A 22,298-nucleotide genomic window follows, 5' to 3' on the forward strand; every position below is an offset into this window, starting at 1 on the left:
TTCTGATCATGTCCCCAAGCCACATGGCAGCACTCAGGAAAGGTAGTGATTCACTACAGTTGTGTCAGATTTATGACCATGTATTGTGAACCTAATTCTAGTCTCTGTGTGACTCTTTTAGATTTCTTTTTTTATGAAATATTTTATTGTATATTTACCATTTTCTTACTTTAAAACAAATATTTCCTGTTAAAACCTATTGTCTGAGCCATCATAAAATATTCATTATTCAAATGTATTTGACTGAACACGTTTGTTGAAGTCTGTATTACACACAACTGTTGTGTGTTCATTTGAAATATGTGATGGTTATGATGCTTAGAAATCCAAAAATAATGTTAATCAACTTAACTGGAAAGATTGATATTGTTATAAAATATTTTTACTAAACATTGGGGAATTTTACTGTATACTTAGGAATTTAGCTTTCGTTGCTTGGAAGAGCAAATGCAGTGGCAAAGGAGAAAACTCATGATCTTTATTTTTAGCATGATGATGTGAGGTTGGCATAAAATGAACTGTGCTTGGCTGCTGAAAGGTATGCTTTGTTTCGACAGCATAGCGTTAGCAGCCAGCCTCCCACCTCCCACCCAAACAAGATGTGATTCTCGCTCCTTTTCTTAGAACATAGCCATGTTTCTCCTTTTTTCTCTGTGTACATCTATTAGTTGTGTCCAGCATTCAGAGCCATCTTCTGCTGTTCAAGTCTAACCCTTCTCCAGGGCCAGAGAGAAAACTAGAAAGAAAAGGCAAGTCACAGATAAACACAAAGCCTGCAGTTGTGGACAGAACACAGTGCTGCTCTGGCACAAATCTATAAAAGGACAGGCTGGTAGGCCTTTCTCTAGTAGTTTGATTCTTATCTTTTGAAAATGAATTGAGCTTAGTACTGAATAATGGGGGACAGCTGTGGCTTGTTGGGTAGTAAAGTGGGCTTGAGACTGGAAGGTTACTGGTTAGATCACCCCCGACTGGAAGGAAAGTTGGGGGAAGGGTGTGTAAAGAAGTAGCATTCTCTCCTCCTTCACCATCCATAGCTGGAGCATGACACCTAACCCCCACCCGCTCCTTGGGTGCTGGGTGGCTGCCCACCGCTCCGTGTGTGTGCACTCCCCCCCACCATTAATAAGTCAGTTTCCAAAAGACCATATCCTGGGGAAGAAGAAAAGATGGTTCTGTTTTTATGACTGATTCCTCTGTAAATGGTTCCTCACCGACCCTGGAAGTGGAAGGAGGAGGAGTCTGCAGGTTGCCTTAGAAACAACCACCAAGAGCTTAGGCCTGTGTTTTCATTCTCCAGCCTGCCATTCCCAACGCATACTACATGTGGTGTGGTAATGGTTCACCATGCACTGCTTATTATACATCACATCCTTTCTTTTGTATAGCATGTCTAAGCCTTGTTTCCAGTTTGAAAGCAGGCAGCTAACCATTTTATATGCTCCTAGCCTAAGCTCTCTGTATTAATGAAGTTGTGATATAATCTGCATTATATAATGCCTGTTGAGTCAGAAGGGCCATTCATGTATTAGCTACTGTTCTTAGTCTGATACCATCTTATGTTGTTCCCATCTGCTTTGGATCAAGAGAGGTAAACTTGTATACAGTACAGATGCTTTTCTCTTTTTATGATCTGAGTGCTTAGAAGAAAAACGCAATGTCACAGTTGCAGAGCTCTATTCTTACGTTGCAACTGCTCTTTATTTTGGCCTTGCACATTTCCACACCCAGGGAACCATGCTGTGCCTGCCAGTGAGATGCCATTGGAATGTTTGGGCCATGTATAAATGCCAACTGCCGAATAAGCAAGACCAATCCAGCCTAAACACTTGACTGCAGATTTTCAATCAATAAGACAAACTTACAAATCACTTACAAATACTTATTAAACATTTAACTTTGACATTATTAAATACAGTCAGCGGCCTGGATTAGTGTGTAAATGCAGTGCCAATGGGATGAGTCTGTCTGATTATGTAATTGTATAAAATTTACTGTTAGCATAAGTTTCCAATAAAAAGTCATTTGTTAAATTTATTCATGCAAACAGTAGCAAGACTCTAAGGATCCTTTAACTTAAATCATGTCGGGTAATATAATAATACATATAGTAAAACCAGATTTGTTGTATCTAATGTAGTTAGCTCTGTGGTTAACAATTGCACTTGCTGAACACTCCTAGTGCTACACGCACATATTATGCCTTTATGAGCAGAAGACTTTGGTATATTTTAGGCCATGTACAGATGACAACTTTAGCTTTAGGCAAAACCGTTCAGGATTCGGGGGGGGGGGATTTCCAGCACTATGCTAAGTGGCAACAGAAAAAGTGGCATGGCCAATTTTTGTAACATTTTAGCATTCTGAATTTAAGCATGTTTCATGATGCTTTTGTAGATTTCACCACTGATCTTGGAAAATTCACTACATATGGCTACAGAGCGAAAATATTCAGCATCTCCAAACAATTTACTGCTTTAATTCTGTCTTTATTTCACCCAGCACCCCTTGAGAAAATAGGTTTATATTTAGCAGATGTTGATTCATAGATACATTAGATAGTATTAGTTCACCTCTTTTTAAATATTTCTTGATTTTACACTGACTGAGCTTTTTAGCACCTATCATTACATTTTTCATTGCTTACGATTGTGAGCCTTTAATTTCAAATGAGATTTGTTTAACTGAGTGTAAATTTTACAGAGTCAATGGTTATGGTGTCTCTCCTTTTATTAGATTATTCTTTATCTTTGTAACAACCTTTGCCAATCTGACACTGAGACTCTTTTACAAACTATTTTTAATAGTGTTGCAGAAATTGCAGATAAGTGCTTAAAACGTAAAGTCTAGCTGTGCATGGCTTTTTGTATTATATTGAAGGACCTCTTTCTTTCTTAGGATAAGTAAGTATTTATTTATTTATAAAGCACATTTTAAACCAAAGTGCTGTACAAGCAAAATACATTTAAAAGGACAATATAAAACAACATCAAATGTACAAAAAAAAAAAACCACACACAACAACAACAACAACAACAACAATGATCAGTTTACTGAACCAAAAGCTCATTGATTAAAAATAGGTTTTAAGCCTAGACTTAAAAGCATCAACAGAGAGTACAAACCTAATGTCCAGAGGTAGACTGTTCCACATGTGCAGTCTTTAGGGACACTCTGAGTGTTTGTGTCTTTGTGTGTCTTAAAAAAACCACTAAAGCCCTCTTAAGTTCAGCTGAGTCCTTGTCTGTTTGTTATTTGTGCTCTTGCTTTTAGCTTCTGAGTGGTTAACTTATAAACTAGAGGGATGATGTAATATAGGAAGGACGTGGTTACCTTAACGGGACAATGGAGTCGAGGCTGTGTGGCCTGTGTAAAGGATATAAGTGGGAATTGACTGCTGTTGGGAATGCAAGGGAAAATATTCTGGTGGAAGATTTAGTAAGTGAAACTCTAAAAATATGGATGAACCTCTGTGTCAGTCTATCCCATTTATCTTGGTACTTGAATGTGTGGATTTTTTTTTTTATTCCTGTTGTTTTTCTTTAAATATGACATTTTTCCACTAGTGAACATAATTCCTTGGGGTCTGAACGAGTGACACACATGGTTCAGCCCCGTTTTCACTCTATCCAGAATGACAGGATTCACTGCCTGTTTGTTTAAATGAGAATGAACCACTGCTCATATTTAACTTGCGGAGTGAGTAATAGAAGTTCTGTTTTTTTTTTTTTTAGCCAGTTTCACCTGGATCTCTCTCTCTTTTTAATTTTTTTTTATTTGGCATTCTAATTTTTGTTATATTTAATCAGTAAACTTATTTCTCTATGCTTGTTGAGTTTGCTCTGTTTAACCTTGTCTTTACTCTGTTAATTGAATGCTAAATTGTGCAATCAAAATAATGAATAATTGCTGTTGCTGTATATAAATACAAGTATGTATTATTGTGCAATGTATTTACTAAATATTAACATTTAAAATGTTGTGAGAGATATATTAGAAATCAGTTAGAAAGGTCATGATTTCCATGCAGCATTTGCCAGTTTAATAATTTTTTTCAGTTGTTTCCTTTCCCATAAACCTATCTAATTTACTTATGTAAGCTTGGGTTTATTCCCTGTGTCAAATCTTCCGTAAATGTTTCGTCTTCCTGGTGTGAGGTATGAGACTTTACAGGTTAGACATTCTTGTTGGTTAGCTTTTATTCCTGATGGCTTGTTAGTCCCTTCTTAAGAGGAACTGTGCTCTAAGTGTCTAAGATGGCGTTATTACGCCTATAACAACTGAAGTATGAAACTTTAGCAAATAGCAAAATCCTGTTATTTGCATTTCAAATTAAATAGTGCATCTTCTGAAAGATAAAGATCCAGCTCTATTAATGTTGCCATATTTGCGTGTTAAATCCTTGCTGAAAATACCAAATAAGAGCATTTTTGAGTTATGAGGGAATTTTATTACAATCTTGTATAAGCATCACAAACAGCCTGTAATCCACATGTTGCCCAGTGAGGTTCTGGTTTAGCTTAGGGCTGACTGGTATGGCCAAAATGTGTATGAAAGTGTTTTTTATATATTTCTGCTGGCTTCATATAATTTTTTTTAAATACTTATTTAGACTTTTTTGCATGACTGAGTCCTTTTATTGGTTTGTAGCTTATTGTTGTGTCAAGTGCACGTATAAAATTCAAATGTTTGTATATTCTTATACAACTAGAAATAATCTGCACAACATCTGCAAAATTGTGCAGTTATGAGAGGGAGCGAAACAAAATCAATGTGACTGTATTATTACTGCTAGCAGCATGAGTCAGAAGTGTTTGCGCTGCATCTCAATTACCCAGCACTAAATTTTGTTCTGCATTTTTTGTTGCATACCATGGTATTACGATATGTAAGAAACACAGAGTGACACAAAATTTAAACAGTACACAGAATTAACCATTTTACTGCCCAGCGCTAAAAGACATACACACTGACATGCTGACAGGTATTCAGTTGTCAATCCTGTGTCAACCTTGTGGGACATCTTGAGGCAAACTGCCACCCAGTGCAAAATCTTCCCCAACAGAACCAGACATTCAAAGCACAGGATAGCCAGACACTAGCTGCCACAGTCAAAATGCCGTGCAGCTGTGATGATGATGGTGTTTAGCTTCAGCATTTTTGCATTGGGTAGATCTTCTGCCTCTGTAAAAGTAAAAAAAAATGTACAGTTGAAGAACGAATCGGTTCCTGCTTCTTTCACTCATGAACCCCGAAGAATTTCTAGAGAAATTCCAGAGTATTGGGTCCAGCAATGTCCTGGCGTGGTCATTTACACATGCAGCACACAGCCAGAGATTTTCTGCAGTAGGTGGTCTCTTTCAGCAGGAAATGAAGCACATGCTTTTAAGCCCAATTTATACTTCTTCCTCGAACATATGCCATAACATATGTAATGTGTCGATGCAAACTCTATACAGAACCCTAGAGCAGTGCCTGTGCTGCGTGTGCAGGAGAAACTTTCCCACACCATTCTCACATGCGCTAACTTGGAATTCATCTGGAGTTAGGAGAAGGATAAGTCTGTTTAAGGTCCGGGATGAGCGTTGTGGGTGGTTGTGTTCATATGTACAGCTCCTTTGGGTAATCTGTTTCTGGATTATGTGTGAGAGCGGTGTAACCAGGAGCTTTGAATATATATAAAGTGGCACTGAGCAGATGATGCGAGGATGAAGACTTTGCTCAGGGACGATAATAAAGCAGTCCAGTTCAACTGCAGCCCAAAAAATGTAAACAGAATCTTTCCATGTATATGAAAGTGAAGAGTCTTCTCTATCTATTTTTGTTTGTTTAAAACAATCCTCTTGAAGTAGGCATCAAAATAATCTGGAATCTTTATCTGCACTGCTACTGAAGGAGCTACAGATTTTTTAATTTATTTATTTTAATAATAATTAAAACTAAATAACATTTTTAACAACATTATAATGGCTTTATTTAAAGGGACAGTATAACATTTTACTTGTGCACTAGGCCACTGTACTGCATATTATATGTTATGAAATATACTGACATGGGCTACAGGGGCATCAGACTGTTTCATACCCATCCCCCCATCTCGAAGTATACAAACTCGGTTTACCCCTCTGACTCTTTCCTACAAAGTGGTTAAGCTGCAATAAAATCTCCAAACTTTCCAGTTTTTCCAGCATTCTATAAATGCCAGCATGACACTGAGTTAGACTGCCCAGTAACATGATCAACACAGCTGGTATTTAATCAATCTGGTGCCTTATTTGAACATCCAGGATAAAAACTTTTTTTGGCTGAAACCTATACCTTTACCATTCTGCTCTTGCTGCTCCAAATGACACTAGAGCTGTAGGGGTTACTGGTTATGACTTGAGGGGGGCCTGAAGTGAGGCATGGTAGGGCTCTTAAAATGCATTGCCTGGGCAATGCTTAAAGTTTCATACATGTCCCAATGGGGCTTTGAAGGCAACATAATCTATAAGCTGTGGTCTCTGCTCCCTGTCTGCCAAATGAGTGAAATGTTAGCATTGAAGCCTTACACATCTGATGGTAGTGAATCCTTGACAGATTGTTGGCCTTCACAGCCCATGTGACTATGCATGGTTTGTTTGCCTCTTCACCGTAACTCATGTAAATACTTTTCAGCTAAAAACAGAACACATCTCTGCCAAAATCTTGGGAAGCATACAAAATACAATATGTTGCTATGCCTTGCTTTTCTTCTGGCTTCTTCACTGTGGCATTATTCTAATGACATAGAAATCACCCCCACCATGCAAGCTGACAGGCTTACTTAGGTTACTTAAGTTTATAACGTCAAAAACCCAGAGTGTTTGTATTTGCCTGTTTAGGATTATTGCTTATTTTGATTATTATACATATTCTAGCATTTGAAAAACAAAACATGGGCATGTTAAAAAGCTCAACAGTTCATTTTTACCTTTTAAATAATGAAAACAACTGATAATTAAAAGAAATACCTCAGGCATTAGTGTATCGTGTTTTATCTTTTTCTTCTTTTTAGCCACATGTTCTTTGTGCATTTGCACATTCATGAATAACTGAAGTGCACTCTGAGTTGTCTTTAGTGAATTACTTTAATTTTTAATGCAGCCATCTCTGCACATTTAGATCAGTGTTTCACAACCTTTTCTTGAATCCTCGTCAAGAAGTATCTGAGAAAAGCGAAGTGACACCCCCACCTTCCCAGCCCACACACAGACTAAAAGCATAATTATAAACTGACAAATTGTTATTGGCAAATGAATATATATTGTATTGTTCTTACCTTTTGGTGCCTTTTCTCTCTTTCCAAGACAGCTAACATTTAGCTGAACATCAAACATAAGCTGGACATTCATTCTTTTAACAAGAACGTTTTTTTTGTTGTTTTTTTTGACATTCCAGCGGTAGAAGAATGCAACACACATCCTTACCACAACAACAACAACAACAACAACAATAATAATAATAATCATTCTTTTTGAGCACAAGTGATTCATCAGCACATAAACAAATAACTGTCAGTAACTGTTAGACCAATTGATACACTATTACAACATTATGACTTTTTACATGTTATTTTACATGTGCATATTCTATTGTTTCACAAACTTTGAACATATCAGAGTGGACAAACTTTGCACACCCATACCTGGTTTGGAAACATGGCATTAGATCACACACCTCTATTACCCCTGTTCCTCACACCCCCCTAGCCATCTGCGTCTATGATCCACATGTATGATTTACCAGCATTTTTTTTGTGCCTTTGAAAATTTGTTTATAAGCAAAGATTTATTATAGAGTTGATTAATGCTAAGTTAAGTTTATTTATTGTCCGTTATTATTTATACAGACTTGAATATTTAACTTGGTGTAAATTTGCTGCTGCAAATTAAGATTTGTGTGGCTTTAAAATGTTTAAGAATTTGTGTCTTTGGTACAACAGCACTGGGTTAGGGTTAGGTCACATGTTCCGCATGACTGTGTCTCTGAGAAGTCATTCCATTTAACTGCTCCTAGATGTGAATCTCCCGTTCTGAATTCAGCCTATATTCTGTGCTTTGTTCACGTGCTGATAGATGGAGCTAACCTTGTCTATTTGCGTCACACCCATTAACATAAGACTGTGTACACATCAAATGTATTAAACCTGAATTTGCAGTCACTTCAAGGAGAGGTTGACTAATATTCAGGATATACTGACTTCACTTTATAAATTTACAATGGCCGTTACGCATCACTATTTGCTCAGTGATTTGGCAGTATGAGTTGGTCACATGGTTCTGCACATTTACTAACATGGAGTCACAGATTCGTTCCCTAAGAAAAAGTAAGAAAAAAAGGGCATCCATGCAGTAGTTGGAGACGAATAGAAACAAAGAGAACAATGGTGTAGTAATGGTTTAAAATTGTTCAGAGGTTTTTTTTTTTGCATAAATTAATGCAGATATTTCATTATCTATGTGTAAATTAATTGATTTATTAGTCATTAAAAATATTCCTGAGATTTTGTGGTGGAATTTTTGAACGGCACAATGTCTTAGCATGACTATGATTAGATTGCTGGTTTGACATTTGATAATTCTCCAGCTGTCTGATGCCTGCAGACTTAAACCACTATCAGACATGCACAGTAACCCAGATATTTTCTAGACGTTACCTGGCAGAGTTGTATGTGTGAACGCAAACGTCAGAATCCTTTGTACTGGACATTACCTGGACTGTATCCTGCTAGTCCTCTAGTACAGAGCCCGGGTAATGCCCGAGTGAGAATAGAGCAGGTAATGTTCTAGAGAATCACAGAGAATTTATGCTGTGTCACCTGCACATTCCACACAGGCACCATCCCACGCCTAAACCACAGAGAACGTTTCCTGTGGTGAAAATGTGTCTGACATGGAAAATCTCCAGCTGTACACTACATTTGTGTAAGGGCAACTCTGGAAAATGTCCAGACATGATTCTTCAGATATTTTCCTGAGTTCATATGTGAAAACACCATCACCCTTGCGCTCTCTGAATGGATGCTTCTCCTTCTTCCTTCTGATCTGTGACTGGGCCACAGAGCTTCGGTCTTCAGTCCAAACAAAATTAAAACAACAAGTAAACAGCGCCTAACATTTCCACTGTAGTTTTCAAAGTCCTCAGTTCCCTTTTAGAAATGGGGTTTCACCGGCTACATTTCATGGGGAATATGTGGTAGTGGAAAAGCCGCCAGTGAAATACATGGTGAGACTTGCCAAGGCATTGCCATACAGCACCTTTTAATGATTTTTATGCCGCAAAGAGCAGTCTCTTCTGTGTAGACATTTGTATGCGCCACATGTGATATTAAGATGGTAAGCTTATGTTCTGCCTAGCGTCATCTAGTTCCCCTAGCTTTTAGTCTCCTTTGTGGGTGAGGCTGTTTGTGTATCCAATGGGAACTACTAAATTTCCCCCTGCTCCCATGGATCTTTGGCAGCTTGGTTGACATGGAAACACAGAGGAGGGGTCCAAGGAGAGTTTGTTGTATTCTGCCAAAGGTTTTGTTAACCCAGAAGCTGGCTGGCTTATTTTCAAAACTTGTTGGACTAGATTCAATATATTTAATTTTTGTTATCCATTAAAACAGGAGACAAACATAAGCCCCTTTCACACATGCATGGTAACCCAAAGATTTTCTACACTTAACCATGATGAGCTGTATGTGTGAATGCAAATGTTTGTTATATTTGTACAAGACATTACCCAGATTTGTCCTGCTAGCCCCCTAGTACAAAGTCCAGGTAGTGGCTGAGTGAAGGCATGTGTGAGTAGAGCCGGTAAAGTTCCAAAGAATCCTGCTGTATCTCCTGCACATGCTGCACAGGTGCCACCCAAGGAAGTACATTTCTTCTTGACCTGCCCCCTCCTGTAGAACTAAGTCTCAGACTTTTTTGGGCCACCTGTCATCATGAAGTTTAGCTTTAAAATATTGGCCCAGTATTATTTATTTATTTTTATTATTAATTAATTTATTTTTGTAAATTGTCTGATTTTTGCTTGCCGTGATATTCAAAATTAACTAGCTACTAGTGATTTTTTTCCCCAGACTCTCACTTTGATTATATACCATTATGATACTAAAGTGCTGATGATATCTATGGCAGGTTTGTAATCTGACTAGGGATGAGCTCATAGTCTGTGACATGCATTGCTGTAGTGCAGAGTTTGCAGTAACTGTCCTTGCTCCGTCTAATGATTTCACTCTGAAATCTAGAGACTTCTGGAATTGCTGTAAAGACTTTCAGGGATGTCTCTCTCTGACAACCATTTAAAGATAACCTGCTGTCAGACTTCAGCAGTTCAGTAGTAGATTTTGCTAGAGGCGTTGCATTATCAGGCATCTCAGACACTGAAAAATAAGAATCAAAGCAAAGCAACTTGCTTTTTAAACTTAAATTACTGATTTTGCCAAATTCCCATGTTATTTCAGTATGTGCTCTGCCCATTTACTTATATGGGCTGACGCAACAATTTTGAGGTAAAAATTTAAATGAAAAAACAACTATTTGTTTAACTTAAGGGGAGCATCTCTGGTTGTGGAAACACAGCTCTAAGGTATGCATCTTTTAAGGTGAAATAGTAGGTTTGAGGTAAAATAATGACTGTTGTTTGTACGTGGCTTATGTTTAACTTGTCTGTAAATATTTATTCACTGTTAAGTACCACAGAAACTTATTTGTAACTTGAGCTGTTTAGTTTTGTAGCACATTTGTTAATGCTTTTTGTAAACGCTACTGCAGTTAGCTGACTCCTGAGTTTGGAGACATTTCCACCGTAAGTGATCCTAAATACCAAAAATAAGCCAGTATTACCCACCTATGGAGCAGGACTAGAGCGATCCTTATTTTGGTTTGTGCTTTTCAATGCTTGGGGTTCTGTCCGTTGTCTATAGCCTGGCCCCACACTACAGGATAATCTGGCAGATTTTGAGGCCGATTCAGTCTTCCCAACAATCGCCTATAATCGTTTATATATTGTCTATAATCTAAACTTTACTCCTCCAGTCTTCGCCCAGGGTTGCCCAGATTGTGAATTGTAAATATAAACTATAAACTGAAGAGTTCATGAGTCCCATTACTTTTTTTTCTTTTTAAAATTGTGTCTCCAGGGGGCTACTTCCATCAGGTAAAATTTGGAGTTGATACCTCCTACTGATTTGAAGTTATTCAAGCTGGTGCAGACAGTGGACAGATGGCCTCTCCAAGTGTCTCTTTAGACCCCAAGCTCTCCATAAGGAAAAATATTACTTTTACTGCAAAAATACAGTGTACATATCTTGTCTAGACCTAATGTCAACATCTTAGTGTTTTTCTTTACTTTCTGTGAGAAATTAGTCTCCTGTCCCTCACCAAGTGGCCATTTACACCTTGCCAAAGAGTAAAAACCCTTAGTTATGGTGTGTTTTATTCTAATATACTGATTTTATTTCTGATGTTTACACTTGTTTCTCACCGACTACAGTGTTCCTTTAAATGACTGATGTGTTAAAAGGCGAGAGCTGCACTCTGATTGGCTGTAGAGCAAGACAACCTCCCCCACACCCCCTGCTGCATTTAAATGTCCTCAGTGGGGGAAATGTAACTAGTAAAAGACAACTAAGCTTTAAAACATGTTTACTGACTTGATTATTGTTTGTGGAGCTTGTGGCGGTCAAACAGAAAAGTTTGAGTCTCTCCCGCGGTGTTTGGGTCTTTTAGGTGCTGAAAACATATGCTCTGCTGCGTGTTTGTCCCGCCTCCTTGGGTGCACATCGCCATAACTCTGCCCCTGATTGGTCTACAAATTTGATTAACATGTCGTTGGAAAGCTGAGCGCAGTGACATGGATCCACGGGGATCTACAATTTTTGCAGTTTTTTTACAATAAAATTTTATTTATTTATTTATTTATTTATTTATTTATTTTTTGGCCAGTACTCTTGACACAAGATGAGGATTACTCACACACGGTTTGACGGAGAAGTTTGACTCAGATTTAGTCTCATTTTGAAGGGGACTATCTAAGGTAAGCACTGCTATGCTAACTTTGTGTGTGAGCAGCTTGTGGGCTCTTCAGGCTTCGAGAAGCAGCGGTTTTGTCATCGTTGAGGAAGTTTGGAATATCTTATTTTTTTGGCTTTAATTCCTTAGTCCTACATTTTAGTGTATATCTCTGTCATTCTGAGAGTCTGACCGTTCGATTGGTGCATGATATGTACACACTGACTCAAATATGGCGCAGTGAAAAAACTGAAAATCTGTACGGTCACTAATTTTTTCATAAAAATTTCCAGTAACAGCAAAAATACTTATTTATCGAGTGAGATTATATATAAAATGATTAAATCAATGAAAAGCTGTTCTCCCACAAGGTTTTGAGGAGCGGAGCTGTCTTTTGATGCATGCTATCAGAAAGTATGTAGTGTTTCAGTCAGGGTGTATCATGTATCACTTTGAGGACAAGCATGGAAAAATCTGTGGAAAATGGCTTCATGTGTGGGGTATCTCGTTTTTAACATTGGTTAGGATTATTAAAAGCCTGTAGTGTGAGCCAGGCTTAAAATAACTCCAGATGCTTCTGCTATGAGCAGAGAGAGACTAGCATACCGGACCGAGCCAGTTTGTTTTTTCATTCATTTACAGACACTGGGACTTCGTAAAATCATTAGACCAGATTCGAGTACACAAACAGATTTGAGAGCTAGCGAATGGTGAGGAAATACATACTGAATTTTAGCTGAGTAAGCTCATTGTTGAAACTGTTTTGACTTTACATAACAATGTACAACATAACCAAATGTAACTTAAAAAGGGCCTTTTGGATTAATTAATTACATTCTGACCTTACAGACAACATGTTGCTGACCTCCATATAGTCTGTACATCATGATTCTGCTTTAGTCTGCTTCAGTCATTCCATATGAGAGGGAAAGGATTATGTTGGATGAGTGGGATTTGATGCCATTTTGCTAGCTTCGTTTTGCATAGCACTGTTGGCTCAGGCAGGTCTGAGCTACATCCCTCCTAACCACTGGGCCAGTGACAGAATGTTTTTGTCTGGCCCAAGCTCTGCCCTACTTTTCAGGAGAGGGCTGGCGTCATGCCTGCCTGTTCCCTTGTTCCTCCCCTAGCCACGTGGCTCTGTACACACTCCAGAGCTGCTTTATCTCTTTTCTATCACTTCCTTCTTTTATTGTACTGCATCAAGTTTACCAGCATTTCTCCTCCTAAAAGTTTAGAAAAGAGTGGACCTGTAATGAATTAGAATTTCTGTCCTTACTGGTTTAAATATACAAGAAAACATTCATATGCAGTGCATTGTTTGTTTGTTTTTCTCCCTGATTGCATTGTTGTTGCACAATGTAAAATGAATTATCTTTCTGCACTGCCATTTCATGGTATTTCTGTAGGCTGTTTCTCTGTCCTATTTAAAGAGCTGTGTCTGCTGGCTGTGGTTTTTCCTCAGTGGAGCAACAGCACTTTAGTTTTGGAACATTATTGCATTTCCGTCCTCTGTTAGGGCAGCTTATGTTTGACGTGTGTGTGAAAAGCAGTAAACAGACAGTCCAAAGAAAATATTATCTGGATATTTCATGGCTTGTCTGCTTGATGATTGTGCTCTTTTCCATTTTCTTTGCACACATTAATGAACAAGTTGTATGGCTCTAAAGCTTCAGTCATGGTCTCTTCATTGAATAATGCAGAGACCAATGATCATTAAAATGAATCTCCCTGCAGCATGACAGCAGAATGCTAAATTGAGTCCTTCACCTGATCATGCCTAGCATCTGTTGGCATATTTGTGTAATGCAATGAAAGGCCCATTCTCTACAATACTAAATTGAGATTCTGTATGGAAGTGCTTAAGCAAAATCATTTAATAAGAATCACAGGTTCTTTTCAAGAGGTCTTTAATCGCTGAGAGGTCAGTAAACAAGACCACTGACTTTAGCTTTTGAGACCAGGCTTTGTCTTTTAAAGTAATGTAGTTTCTCATAAGCCTGTTGTACTTCAGGGTGGATTTCTGTGTATCCAACTGAACTTAAAAATAAGCTGTCTTCAGTGGTTTTGTGTTAATAGTGTAAGAATGTTCAAAGAGACTTGATTATTTTTCACCAAATAATTGTGTAAAAACAATCTCTTAGCACCAAGCTATTTAAAAAAAATAGTTAATATAATTCATGGAACAGATCACGTTAATTTTAGTTAATAAAATTAGCCTAATTTTATTTATATATATATATATATATATATATATATATATATATATATATATATATATATATATATATATATATATATATATATATATATATATATAAAATTACAGTGATTGCTCTAAAGATGGGGCTGTAATTCTGGCACATGTTTAATATCAGTATTGAACTGTAGTGAATGACTAATACAGGTGCTGGTCTTAAAATTAGAATTTCATGAAAAAGTTGATTTATTTTAGTAATTACATTCAAAAAATGAAACTTGTTTATTATACTCATTCATTACACACAGACTGATATATCTCAAGTGTTTACTTCTTTTAATTTGATGATTATAACTGACAACTAATGAAAACCCTGAATTCATTCATTCATTGTCTGTAACCGCTTATCCAGTTTAGGGTCGCAGCTGGAGCTGGTGCCAGTCCTTCACAGGGTGACACACACTCACACACTTACTCACACCTATGGACATTTATGAGTAGCCAATCCACCTACCAACGTGTGTTTTAGGACCATGGGAGGAAACCGGAGCACCCGGAGGAAACCCACACGGACACATAGAACACACAAAACTCCTCACTGACAGTCACTCAGTGTGCTCGAACCCACAACCCCAGGATCCTGGAATTGTGACAGCAACACTACCTGTTGCACAACTGTGCCATCCATGACTGCTATATGGGTATATTAATATGAAAATGAATTGTACCCAAAATAAACCTTGTTTATAAATCTAATGATTTATATTAACCAGATTATATGCTCTAAAATTTAATACTTAATCTGTTTTAGTTCCTTTTGCTTAAAGTCTTTGATCATGAGTTGTGCAACTTGGCCAGCATCACAAGATTCATCTTGGGACTGTTCCTTAACAAAAACTGTATTTAGATTTTTTATAAACTGAATTAGCCATGGAAAATTAAAGGGTTTATATTGTTTTCCACAGCCCCCTTCTTCTCGGCTTTCTTCATAATGCAGATAGTAGGTGCTTATTTATGCTAACAGCATTATCAAGTTGGAATTGTGCCGACTACCAGGCCAGGCTAATAAGCTTTGTCACAGGAAGCTTTGATTGCATTGACGTGGCCTTGGGCACACCATAGTTAGTAGATGGGTCATTTTAACATGCTCAGTTTAGATGTAATTAGGTTGAAGTCTTAACCCAAATCTTGGGCATGTGTCTCTGTTTAAGTGGCAACAGCATATCATATCTAGCTGTACATTTGTGACGTTACATATTACATATATTTGTCTGAGCTTGAGAAACCACATTTGACATTAGAAGTGTATTATCACTGCATTCATGAGTCAGCATCTAGTTCTGCATATTTATGTTAAAACACTTCTAATTGAATCATGACGCCTTAAATATATGAATATTCAAATATTCAAAAAGAATGAGTCTTCTATATGATTAACATATTAAATGTTTAACAAATAAATCATTTAAAACTTGCCATGTATTTGTTGTAATGTGTTGAGGTCAGGCTTAAACTGGCCTAAGCCGTGCCTGAGAGGATGAGGACAGCACCATTATATAGGCCAATCACACTAATCCTACAGTCTTGAGTGCTAATATAGAATTTAAAACATGCATATTGTTGGGTTGTGTCTTTGTGTTCTCTTATTCAGAAAAAATAAAACAGGTGGATTTTTAGACATTCTATACACTTTGTAGATGCCAAGATATTGAATGTTGGGCTAAATTTTGGTCAGCATAATAGAATATTTTTTAGGAATGTACTGTATTTGCAACAAACACACATTTTCTGTTTTTTATTTTTGATGACGGGTATCTACCAAAATATTCTGCGCTGATGTAATCTGATCGAGGTTGTTTTTGATAATTACTGCTGTGATAATGCAGTGATTGCCTCAGCAGCTAATTTAACACCTTGTTGGTAACACCTAGAGTGGTAATAGCTAATAGCATTGATCTAGCCAGTGGAACAGCATCTGTCAAGCCTGGCAGCACACTTAGGCAGAAGAGACATTTGGAGTAATAGTTTATGAATTGCTAGAGAATTTGGTTTGTCTAGTTGGTTTTTATTCCAGACAGGCCGGTTTGTGTAAAGGGGGGAAAAAGTATAAAAAAGGCAAATGGCAACTTTAGCATTTTAGGTGCTGTAACATTTTAGGATTTAAGCAGTTAAAGTATATTGTGAATGGGTTGCTGGGCCATAGGAATGGTCTACATCTGAACACCAGTAAAGTACCAGCAGTTGATGTCCTGAGCACCATTTCTGTGTTTTAAAGATTATAAATTCAGATAGACTCATTACATACTCATTAAAAATAATTTGTGTTTAATTTTATGCTGACACTGGTGAAACCTTTTTATGCATCAATGTGATATTTCTTCTGTGTTTTGACATTTGTAGAAGTGGACTGGTTTTGGCTTTCCTTTTCTCTGGCAGACTGAATAGATTAAAAGCTAACAGGAAATATTTGAGGGATTTTGTTGGGCGCCTGACCTTCCTGGTCCCACTCAGGCAGACAGACAAAAAGAATAAACCCTGGCCCAGGACCAAGTGATTTGTCACATTGAATAGAGTGCTGGCTCATTGATCTTGCACATTTATTGTGTAGTGCTCTGTCAACCATTTTCTCTTCCACTGCCTATGCTTTAGACCTGGACTGTATAAGGCTGACTGGCCTTTGGTGCCAAATTCTTTGGCTGCAGTCCCTAGAACTTCTCTATGAAATGTGGATGTAATGTAAACCACACCAGTATGAATAATGAAGATGGAGTGAGAAAGTGCTGTATCAAAAGAACTGTATTCACCTTACGTATTACTCACTTTTGACTTTAGCTTTGGCATGTAAATCGACCAAATGGCTTTTTTTTCGCTATCATAAACTAGTATTGAGTTTAATTATTTTATTTATGAACATTTATTTTTATTTTATTTATATATAGATCATTATATGGGCAAAGTTTTAGGTTTTTGGGCTCAATACATGAAGTTTAGATGTCTGAAATGTTTTATTTCTTCTCTTGCTCAGAGGTAAACGTAGATTTCTGCTAGAAGGCCAAAATTCTCACTTGTAGTTAGTTGTATTCTAAATCAATATAATAATTTCTGCTTGAAATCCAAATATCCAAATGCTTGTATTTCAAAGCCTCTACATCAGTACATTTCCTTATCCCTGTTTTGTGATGGTTCAATTAAATATTTTTTAAAATAAGATTGGTATCAGAACCATTTCCTTTCAAGACTGGTTTTGAAAAGAATCTTATTACTGAAATGGTAGCTTTTCTAGAAAAAGCCATGCCATACTTACAACACTGCCTGTTTTAAGAGAGAATTTCCTTTATTAAAAACTCAACACACTCAATCCAGTTGCATCTATTAACTGTTCTAGTACACAGCTTTTGGATTCACATGTTTTTCACCCTTGAGTGGGCTTCTGTTCTGGTGAGTTCTCGTAAGTTCATTATGTCAGTAGAGAGGTAGAAGCTCAGACATGCCCCAAATCACACTCTGTGCATATTTGTACTGTTTACTGTATATGGATTTTTGTTGAATCAGGCAGCTTGAAGAGCTGCTTTTTCTTTGAGTGCATTTTAGTTGAAGCTAATGCAGCATTGACAACAACATAGTCCCTGCATAAATGTGCAAGCTGCTTCGAAACCCACATTATTACAACACTCAGAAATTGATTCTTTTTTGGAATTTACTTATAGAGCCATTTGGAATGTAAGTTTTTTTAAACATTAATTTAGGTCATGTGACTTCACAAATATAATATTCTAATATTCAGCATTTTGTTTTTGAGCTAGAACATTTCATAGGCTAAACCACACAAAGTAGTCTCTTATATTCTCTCTTTATTATTGGCAAAGTATTTGCCATTTGATATGTAAAGGTTATGCTCAGTCATGAGCTCATGTTATGTTCAGTGTGAGTTGGTGGTCTCAGATGTCTGTGACTTGATAAGTCACTGCAAATCTCCAAGCAGACTAGCATCCTTGAATGTCCATGCCTTTCAGATAAGGACAATACAGGAAATCTAAAAAAGACTAACCTTGAGCAATTAATGTATCCAATGAACATTCCTTGTTTGTTCTATTTACTCTACAATGATTAAAATGGATTTAACATACTGCGGTAGTATAATCAAATCTGGATCAATAAATGCACACTACGTGCTATATTTATTTTAAAATAACAGCTTCAATATCATTGTAATGCTCCAGTGACCTGAAATATGGAGAATAGGTATTCTGTCTTCTCTGGGCTCAGTTCTATAGAAAATTTACAGGAGGGGTTTGTAAACCTCCGTCATCCCTTTCTCCTTGTTAAATTTAGAGCAGTGCTGTAAAAGTGAATTAGTCTGCAACTGTGGGAGAAGCCTAGAAAGAAATAAACCAGATCTTACATAATGTTCCTTTAAAGTGATGTGAAGTTATCTGTAGAAGTGACCACGTTCTCCATGTCTCCAGACAGGGGTGCTGACAGCAGGCTAACATTTGTGTCCATGTGTGCAGGTTTCAGGCCAGGTTTCAAGGTGACGATCTCCAGTTACTGTGTGTGTGTGTGCTGTAGCTGACAGTCAGCTAGGCCCAGCTGTTGCCGCATTCATCTGAAAGGAAGATTTTAGCATGGGCTTAGGGTATTCCAACCCTTCTGCCCCACACAGATCTTCAGGAATCAGAAGTGTGAGATTAGGATGGGGCTTTTATGGTGCAGCAGCTGAACCTTCATGAGGCATCAGTTGAAACAGGATAATTTTGATGCATCAGTTCATGTCATGTAAATAGCCTGATTTCTATTATCGTGACTAACCTAAATTTAGTTCGAAAAATAAAGCAAGGGCATGTGACATTGCCTGAAGTTGTTTACTTCTGTCTACTGTGTAATGGATGGGATTTAAAAATCAAATTTAATTCCAAAATTAAATTTAAAAGCTGCATAAAGTGGCACCAAAATGGTAACTTTGGGCCATATGTTACTGATAATGCATGGGATTTAAAAGTCTAATTTAATTCCAAAATTAAATTTAAAAGCTGCATAAGGTTGCACCAAAATGGTAACGTTGGGCCATATGTTATATTTTCATGTTTTTGTTTTTTTTTTGCTGACATTTGGATAAATTTGTACATATAATACAGAAAAACAGGCCTAGTGATAAGATTATAGCTATAACCAGAAATAAGTTGAAAATAGATCCACATGGTTTAGCCTTACAAAAAACATTTATATGCCTTTATACAAGTAAAAAAAAAAAAAAGAATATAAATTTGGGACTTTTTAGCAAAGGATGTCAGTATGGCCAGTATTGTCAGTAAAGGTCCTGCTCTTCAGGATGTCATTAAATATTAGTTAAATATATTGTCCAAACAGTACAGCACCTTTTTTATTATTCATTCATTATCTGTAACCGCTTATCCAGTTCAGGGTCGCGGTGGGTCCAGAGCCTACCTGGAATCATTGGGCTTAAGGCGGGAATACACCCTGGAGGGGGCACCAGTCCTTCACAGGGCAACACACACACTCACACATTCACACCTAGGGACACTGTTGAGTCGCCAATCCACCTACCAACGTGTGTTTTTGTACCATGGGAGGAAACCGGAGCACCCGGAGGAAACCCGCACGGACACGGGGAGAACACACCAAACTCCTCACAGACAGTCACCTGGAATTGAACCCACAACCTCCAGGTCCCTGGAGCTGTGTGACTGTGACACTACCTGCTGCGCAACCATGCCGCCCACTTATTATTATAACTATATATAATTATTATTATTATTATTATTTTTTTTTTAGTAATTTTAGGATTCTTTACACATTACATATTATTGCGGCACAACATGTTGTCTCATTCACACAGCTCCTGTGTCCTAGGATTGTTTGTTCAGTCCCTGTCTCAGGTCACTCTCTATCAGGAGTTTTGTGTGTCCTTCCGGTGTCTGCATGGGGTTCCTCTGGATGCTCTGGTTTCCTTCCATAGTCCAAAAATACACTTTGGTAGGTAAACTGGCCATACTAATGTATCTATGTGTTGAGTGAGCATGTGGTGCCCTGTGAGGGACTGACACCCTGTCCAGGGAGTGTCCTGCCCAGTGCTCCTAGGTAGACACTGAATTTGTCACGACTGCAAATTACAGATAAAGAATATTGATACTTTGCCTCTGTCCATGACCATTACCTCCTGAATTTGCAGTACTGAGGTTTTGATCTCCAAACTAATGGGTTTACCTTCCATCAACATAGTTTGTTTGTTTTCTACAGGCTTGATGAACAGAAGACCTCTTGGCAAGCTCTCTCTGGGATTAATAGCACAAATACTACCAATTCTTCTCATACCAGCTTTATGCTGCTGAATACTCTTTCCACTCTGACCTCCCAGTTGTGATTTTTCATTAGTTTGGGTTGTGCTCTTTGGTTTTAACTATCATACATATTAAAGGTGCACTGTGGACGTTTATTAGAGGGCATTTTTTTCAGAATTACACTGGGAAATGTATGGAAAACAATTGAGAAGGCCTGTTGTAATCTCTGCTCACCGCTTAGGAACTCCTTATTCATTTGAGTAAGTTAAAAATACAGTAAAAAAAAAATTTCCAGCCCAATGGTCTCATGAATATTTATATTTACAATAGACTTGATCTAACAGTAGTTATAGGACTAATTATAGAGGATTTGGTAACTGGTGTGTAATAGTTGGCTTACTTTAATTGAGTCTAGTGGGAATCTTCTGTATTTTTTGACTATATTTGCTTTTATCGTCATGCTTCCATTTCTCATAGTTTTTAAAGGATTTTTTTATTTATGCATGTCCCGTATTTGTGTTGCAGGTCTCCTGGTCGTCATGTCCATTGTTCAGAACAGTCTTATACAGGCCAAATACTCACTGCACAGGATAGTGACCCTCAAGCAACACAAGAGGAGGTGCCTAATGATAAGGTAATGACTCTAACCAGCAATAAATAAAACCAAATGAATCAATGAATCTGACAGAATTCCACATGCAATATCTCCACAACAGAATGTCTTTTACTTGGACTTCTGTTAAGGTTTTTTTTAAGTTTAATAAAACTTTTTAAAATATAATAAACGTAGACATAATTTTGATGATACTGAGAGTAAGACATTGTGTTTAAGAAGTTATTTTGCTATTATGCATTGTTAATTCAGCAGGAATTTTCAGCCCAGTGTGTCCTGTATGGCTTCATTTAATATATGAACAATGTACTCTTTAAAAAAAAAAGTCTCTAAATTCAAACCTAACCAACACAACCTAGTTCATAACCTCGCTGTAATTTCTAATGTGAAATTCAGTTGTAGCTTGCTGTGGAATCCCTTAATTCAATGAAAACCCCCACCTCTAATATGTTGTCACACTGCTGAATTGTTAAGTTGAAAAGCTTTGAGTCTGTATTCTGTTGCATCAGTGAGGATGAGGAAGATGGGTCACATTCCATTTGACATCTAGATCTGGTGTGTGAGAGTGGGGGAAGGAAAAGGTCAAGGTTTGTGTGCTAGGGGAACAGAGTATGTAAATGCCTGTAGATATGCTTTGTGGTTGTGCAACAGGCTTGCATTCAGAGAAATGTCTTCAGCTCACATATCACCAGGTTAATCTGTAAAGGCGTTCAGTGATGCGCCCCATCCACCCCTTATCAATTTGTTTTTCTTTCTCACAATTTAGCATAACACAGAGATAGCATTGAATAGACTTTATTTTGTCTCAAGTGTCTTAAGGGTTGGTATGGTCAGTGTTTTGTCAGACTTACTAGTTAATCTTTACTTACCCACTACGAACCCACTCTTACGATTAAGCCTAGGGCAGAAGAATTTGGAGCCAAATATAGTTTAATTTAGAAAGCAGGAGTTTGTCTATTTGATTGCTTATATTTTCCAAAGCAGTCTCATTTCATGGTCTCTGGTTATTTTGGTGTTTTTTTTTTTTTTTTCCTCCCCCCTTTTTTTTTTTTGCAGGCCTATCTAGTAGACCTATGTAGTTTCCCTTCAGAGGACCTTTGTCTCTTTCTTGCCTCCTTAAACAAAAATGGCTCAACAAAGAATGATTTACCCAACTTGACTTT

At 37.4% G+C, this 22,298-nt stretch overlaps 1 protein-coding gene across 7 annotated transcripts in view; it reads left to right on the plus strand.

Moving 5' to 3' along the window:
• Positions 1-22,298, plus strand: part of suco (SUN domain containing ossification factor) — a 52,281-nt gene that overhangs the window by 2,348 nt on the left and 27,635 nt on the right. For all 7 annotated transcript variants that reach the window (XM_066676529.1, XM_066676531.1, XM_066676532.1 and 4 more), the window contains one exon: positions 21,048-21,156. In XM_066676529.1, the coding sequence (XP_066532626.1) occupies positions 21,048-21,156 (109 nt within the window). The remainder of the gene's footprint in view (positions 1-21,047; positions 21,157-22,298) is intronic.

This window comes from Hoplias malabaricus, chromosome 7 (assembly GCF_029633855.1).
Source record: "Hoplias malabaricus isolate fHopMal1 chromosome 7, fHopMal1.hap1, whole genome shotgun sequence".
In the NCBI taxonomy this organism is placed as follows: Eukaryota; Metazoa; Chordata; class Actinopteri; order Characiformes; family Erythrinidae; genus Hoplias; species Hoplias malabaricus.